Here is a 6,827-nt window from a genome sequence, read left to right as displayed (position 1 = left end):
AGTCCAAAATTTAATAACATAGTTTATGGATGGTCCATAACATATATTTTAATTGAAAAATTATATTTCAATATAACTTTGATAAAAGTGGTATTAAAATATAATATTTATATAATTTTTATACATTAGACTTTTCATGTTTTTATGTTGAATTTATCATACTTCTTACTTTCTATGATAAGTTGTTATTGAAGAGGAAGATAACTTGTGAGATAAAGGAGTCTAAGCTTTTCCATAGAACCTTATGCATTTGCATCTTCACGCGTGATATACATCCACTTTAATCTTTCCGTCAGCCATCAAATACCATGAAAACCTAGATTACGTCACGGTGGGAATTCGCATAAAAATGCTTCCTGCATGATGTGTCATTCACATTCATGAATTTTCTTGAAATCTTTACTTACTATCTAATTCATGTTTTATTTATTATCACCCTCTCTTAGAAACACATGCTTACAATCAAATACAATAAATTACATTAAAAAATGACAATACTAAAATTGTAATCTTTTCAACATTTTATTTGAAGAGTAGCAAGAGAAAAATGAGCAAAACTAGCGAAATGAGCAAAATGAACAAAATGAAATTATTAGGTAAAAAAATCAAATAAATTAGAATACAAATCCTGACAAAATTTTTTTTTCATAATCACATTTTTTATTTTTATTTGTTTTCATTAGCATTGCATTGATTTAAAATTAATTTTTAAATAATTGCGCCTCGAAGGAAAAAGAATTTCCCCATCATTTTTTGGAAATTGGATAATATTCTTTAGAAAAACTTTCTGTGTACCATATTTGTAACTCAGCAGCTAAAATGTGCGTTATCACTTTTTTTACATTAAAAATTTATTTTCTCAATTTATTTTCTCAAAAAAATGTCTGACAACGAAAAAACTTGCCTCTCCATCGAGAAAAAATGCCCCTCCATTTTATCGAAACCTAATAATCTTTTTTCTTAATGATTTTTCCTTGTATAGATTTAGTAGCTCAATAACTATAATATCAACTTTCTTTTCTTTGTTTAAATTGAAATTTCTATGTTCGAGAACCCTTTTTGTAATTTCTTAAAAATACTGTGTACATTTTTAAATAAAATTTTTCAACAAGAAATATATATTTTTTTAATCTGTGTTATTAAATTTAAACAACAATTTGAACAACAAAGAACTTCAAACATTAAACCAATATTTTTCTTTGATAGAAATATTTGAGCATTGTATTTTTAATCAATAAATAGTACTAATTACAAAAGAATGTTTTTAATGTCGAAATTAGGGAATTTTATAATTTGGGCATTTTCTAGTTTAGATATTTTATAATTCGGTAATTTTCTGACGACAATTTCCAAATTCGGTAATATTATAAGCTGCCCGGAATTTTATTTTTAAGAAGAAAACATTTCCTAAATTCACGAATTTCCACATTAAAGAAATTGTTTTTGCGTAAACATTATTTGCCCAATAAAAATAAAATAATGAAATATTTTCAACAAAAAAAAAACATTCACTTTAATTCAAACAGTTTTTGTTAAAAAAATTATTGCTTGAATTAAAAATAAAAATACATCTTCAACAAAAAAAAATGAAAATTCGATTTTTGTAAACATTTTTTGTAATTTATAAAATATATTATTATATTTTTTCCAATTATTATTATTATTATTTTTAATTCAAACGATAAGTCAAAAAACTTTAAACATAAAAAAAATGTTTTCTTTGATAATAATATTTGATTAATATATTTTTAATAAACATATAATATTCACACAACAACAATTTTTTTAATTGCCTTAATTCGTGAAGTTTGGAGTTTGAACATTTTATAATTCAGTAACTTTCTATTGGGAATTTTGTATTGGGGAATTTACTACTTTGAATGTTTGCCCTTATGGGATGCTACTCGTAAGATCAATCACTTGACATTTTCGACGATCTTTATTTATTTTTTAAATAATAAATACCATTATTAGAAACTCAATTTGTTTGCTAGAATCCAGACAAGCTTAAAAAATTTCACAAGTCATCACAGCTTTTTAGACGAACTATGAAAAAAAACAAGTTTTCTATAATTTTCTGAAAAGTTATTTCTTATCGAAGAAAGAAGATGATTTTTCATGAAAAACTTTGAAGTTATGAAAAGTATTTATTTTAACAAAGTTTTTTTACAATTGAATTTTTTCTTGCTATCGCTTCTATTTAATTTTTAAAAAATTGTTAAATATTAATCAATCTTGGCATAATTGTCAGTAAACAATTTTTTTTACAATTCTGCTGTTAATAATTTGAAAGTAAATTTTTTATGGCTGAAATCTTTAAAACAGTTTTTAATTAAACTTTTTTTAAATAAACAACTTGATTTTAAGATTATTTACTTGTTTTCAAAATTGGAAACAATAGAGTTTTAGTAAAATGTTTTACTCGAAAAAAACCATTATTAAGTAAAATTGAAAATTTTCTCAAAATATTCAAAATAAGCTATAGTAATAAAAAATTCAATTTCAAAGAACATTTTTAAAATAAGTGTGAGATAAGCGAGTTCTTTTTTGTGGTACGATAACACCTTCAGTTCTTACATTTGAAAGTATTTAATTTCAAAAGATACAAATTAAAAATGTCACTTACAACAAAATTGTTAGAATTATGTTCTTTAGAATTTGAAAATGATTATATTGTTAATTTAATAGCACTTGCATGCCTATATGACTGAGAGTTTTGAATACATTTTTCTCCGAAATTATTAATTTTTCCAACTTTTATTTCATAGATCATTAGAACTCTATTAGCTCTCAAATCTACTTTCTCATTTTTCTGTTTAAAAAGTAATTCGAATTCAAATTTTTTTCTTTTGCTCCCGTGAACAATGTTTTCGTTGGCACTCTTCACTTTTTAATTTTTTAATTATTTTATTATGAAAAATGAAAATAGATATCCAACAGGAAGCAATCACAATGTTTGCTTATAGAAAAACAAACAGCAAATGCGATTTCAATATTTATTTCAAATTTATTGCTTGTTATAATTATTTCCCGCATTTATTATTTATTGTTATTCAGTTTTGACCTTATTTCTTCATACAAAATAGAAAACTTTTTATAAACGATTACCTAAGAAATTATAATTGTATCTACAATTTGCAAAAAATATTGCGTCGACGATTGTTGTTCAATCTTGTATAATTATAGCACAATGGTCGCATAACTGTAATCAAGTTGTTCAATATTAAATTAATCGATCAGGGTGTAATTACGCCTTCGTCTGTCTGAGGTGCAATTCCAATCAGAGATTTATGCCCAAGGCAAGAAAACGTTCACGTGTATTATGAAACCTCGTTAACGCCAACTTAATTAGCAATTACGCTCTTCTTGCTACTTACACTTTAATAAATTTCATCGAACAGTTGTCAACTTTAAAAAAAAAATAATAATAAGGTGGCTAGAATATTGCCTAGGAATAAGTGGCTTAAATAATGCTCCAAATTTTTAAAAGTTTTTTGTCTGGAACAAAAAAAAATTTCGGTAAAAATAGCTGCATTTTTTATACGAATTCCAGGGGAAGGGCCTATTTGCCCCGTACTTCCGATGAAAATGCCGAATTTTGTCGGTATACGTAGACACTTGTTTAATAAATCATTAAAATTAACTATTCAAAATCTAATCGTTATTGATAAATAAATTTGATAAATAAAATTTTATGCAAAATTTCACGTTGTTGGTTTTCATCAAATATCCACGTTTTAAAATCCCCTGAGTCAGAAAAAACGATTTTCACGAAGGTGTTTGTCTGTCTGTATCCTGTATTCTGTAGGCACGATAACTTTCGAAAAATTGATCAGATTGGATTCTGCTTTGTCACACTTTTCTAAGGCCTAAAAAGAAAGAATGAGTTCGTAAACCAGCTATTTTTGATGAAAATTCAAAAAGTGAGTGCATTGTCAAAATTTTTAAAACCACATTTTTTGAATATTTAAAAATTATATTTACGGTTATTCATAGTACTCAGTAACTCAAATAATTTATCCTTATGACTTTTTTCTATAAAAAGAAAAATTTTAGAGTTAGAGCATTTTCAAAATAAAAATAAAAAAACAAACCAAAATGATCATTTTAAGCCAAAAAACGCATGATATGAAAAAAAGTCAAAAAAATAAAAACGTTGCTTTTTGAAAACCCTACAAGATTATCATAACAACTTTTTTAATTTCGTCGAAAAGTTGAAAATTCAAAATTTGATCGTACCAAAAATAAGGAGTCATAAATTCAATTTTTTTTTGTCAAACTGTGCAAGATACGAAAAAAAATAAGCTAAAATTGCGCGCCCTGGGAAGATCTATAAATTTGCTATCAATCGATTTTCGATAGGACGCGTAGTTTTTGTTTTTAGTTGTAAAAAAACAACATTAAAAAAAAAATAACAAGATAAAAAAAATTGTTTTTTTTTTAGTTAAAAAAATTTAATCTGTTAAAAATTCATCTTTTTGTCTAAAGATTGTATTATTTTATTGAAAATTTCATTATGATATTAAAGAATTTAAAAAAAAATTTTAATTAAAGCTTGTACAATTCCATTTTTGGTTGAAATTTGATCTTTTTTAATTACAAAGTCAACTACTTTGTTGAATTCCACTGTTTTAGATTCTAAATTAAAATTTTTTTTAGTTGAAATATCAAAAAAATTTTCCAGTTGAAATCTTTTTTGGGTCAAATATTAGCTATTACATTTTTGTGTTAAAAATTAAAATTTTTAATTCAATATTTTAGTATTTGTTTGAAAGTTGAACTACTTTGTTAACAATTCCTTTTCTTGTTGAAGATTCGTCATTCTATAAGAAAATTCATGTCTTTGGTTGAAAATGAAACAATTTGTTAAAAATTCGTTCTCTTTTTTTGGTGAAAATTAATTTGTCAACAAAAAGTTGGTAAAAAAAATTAACCTAAGATGAAAAGTCGTCTTTTTTGGTAGAAAGTTAATCTTAGTTTTGCGCCTAAATTCATTCTTCTTTTATTTAAAAATGTTTTGGTTGAATATTCATAATTTAATTTAAAAATTCATCTCTTTTATTGAAAATTAATCTTTTTTGGTTGAAAATTTACCTATTTAATTCAGAAATTCGCTTTCTTTTGGTTGTAAACAATAATAAGATGTTAAAAAAATTATTTTTGCTAAATTGCATTAATTATTACCTCGCTAAGTAAAAAGTCGACAAAAAGTGGAAATTAAAAAAAACCGTAACTTTCTACCAATACTCTAAGAGAAGATAGTTATAAACAATAATTAAATATTTAACCAGCTATGTTTGTTAACTCGAAATAATTATTATCTCCCTGAGTTTAAACAATTTTGTTTATTAAATTGAATTAGCTATTACCTCTTTCTCAGTAAAAAGTAGACAAAAAGTTGAATATTTTCAAAAAGACCGCATCTTTCTGCCATTATTCAAAGAGATTATGTATTATTAAAAATAATAATAGATTATTCAAACAATTATTTTTGTTAACTCTAATTAATTATTACATGATTCTAAGCGAAAATTGAATAAAAACTGGAAAATTTAAAAAAAATTGACACTTTTTAGCATTCATCTAAGATAATATTGTTATAAAGAATAATAAATGGTTTAAAACATTACTTATGTTACAAAATAATTGATTATTGTCTCGATCTGCTTGAAGAAAAGAACAAAATTTGAACAATTGCTATAAAGAATAGTAAATTCTTTAAATATTAAATTATCAGTATAAAGTGATACTTCATGCATAAGAAACCTGCTTATTTATAGAAAATTCATCACTAGATTAATCTCCGCGTCTCGAAGACGCAAACAATTACATCAAATATCTTATATTCTATAAATTAAAAAAATCCTCTTACAAACAAGGAAAATAATTTTGTTATGAAATTTTAAAACGATATGGGTTGGTTATGGCAGGTCATACAAGATTTTTCAATTCGGCAGTCGAAGTGTCTCGAAGACGCGGACAAATATAATTTATATTATATACAATAATGTTGTATTCACAATATTAAAAAAAGTTTTCCTCATATCAAGAAGATGAAAAATATATTCTTTAAATTTGTGAATTGGTATTGCAATATCATGAAAAACCATAAATGTTACGTTAATAAATCAGTCGACGTGTCTCAAAGACGTGAACAAACATACTAGAAAGAGAACTGTAGTATTTATAATATGAGACCAGGTTTTTCTCATATAAACAGAATACAAAATTTTTCTCGAAACTTCGTAAATCAGTATTGGTGGATCCAAATAGGCTCAACAATAAGTCGATTGATGTGTCTCTAAGACGCGAACACATATAATATATACCATATTGGTGTATCTTAAATAGCAAAAAAGTTTTTCTGATATAAAGAAAATAAAATATTTTTTAAAACTTTATAAATTGGTCATGGTGGGCTATACAAGGTTAAAAATAGGTCTATCGATGCGTCTCGGAGACGCGAACAAACATTTTATATGTCTTATTGATGTATTTTCAATATGAAAATTTTTTTTTCATATAAAGAGAATAAACCGTTTTTTTAAAGTTCATAAATCCGTAATGGTGGTTTATAAAAGGTTCAAAAATAGGTCGATCGATGCATCTTGAAGACGCGAACAAATATCTAGAAAGTTTTTCTCATACAAGCCAGGTAGAATTTTGATCCCAGATAAATTATTTTTCAACACATCCCTGTTTAATTAAAATTAACTAAAGTTTCTCACTTACCATTTCACGGTGGTTAGGGTAATAAGTCTGGTCGATTAGTGGAAAGCTTTCTTTTCCCAGTCGCCGCTGTAATCCTAACAGGTGAGCAAATACCC

The 6,827-nt window shown here is 25.1% G+C and overlaps 1 protein-coding gene across 1 annotated transcript in view; it reads right to left on the bottom strand.

The window, feature by feature from the left end:
• The window catches only part of LOC117168719 (synapsin), a 128,679-nt gene that overhangs the window by 71,054 nt on the left and 50,798 nt on the right, over positions 1-6,827 (bottom strand). Inside the window, exon 8 of the mRNA XM_033354442.1 lies at positions 6,733-6,827. This exon is cut by the window's right edge and continues 27 nt beyond it. Within this exon, the coding sequence (XP_033210333.1) occupies positions 6,733-6,827 (95 nt within the window). The remainder of the gene's footprint in view (positions 1-6,732) is intronic.

This window comes from Belonocnema kinseyi, chromosome 3 (genome assembly GCF_010883055.1).
Source record: "Belonocnema kinseyi isolate 2016_QV_RU_SX_M_011 chromosome 3, B_treatae_v1, whole genome shotgun sequence".
Lineage (NCBI taxonomy): Eukaryota > Metazoa > Arthropoda > Insecta > Hymenoptera > Cynipidae > Belonocnema > Belonocnema kinseyi.
Note: the sequence above shows the minus strand (reverse complement) of the source record. Positions and strands in the feature narration are given on the sequence as shown.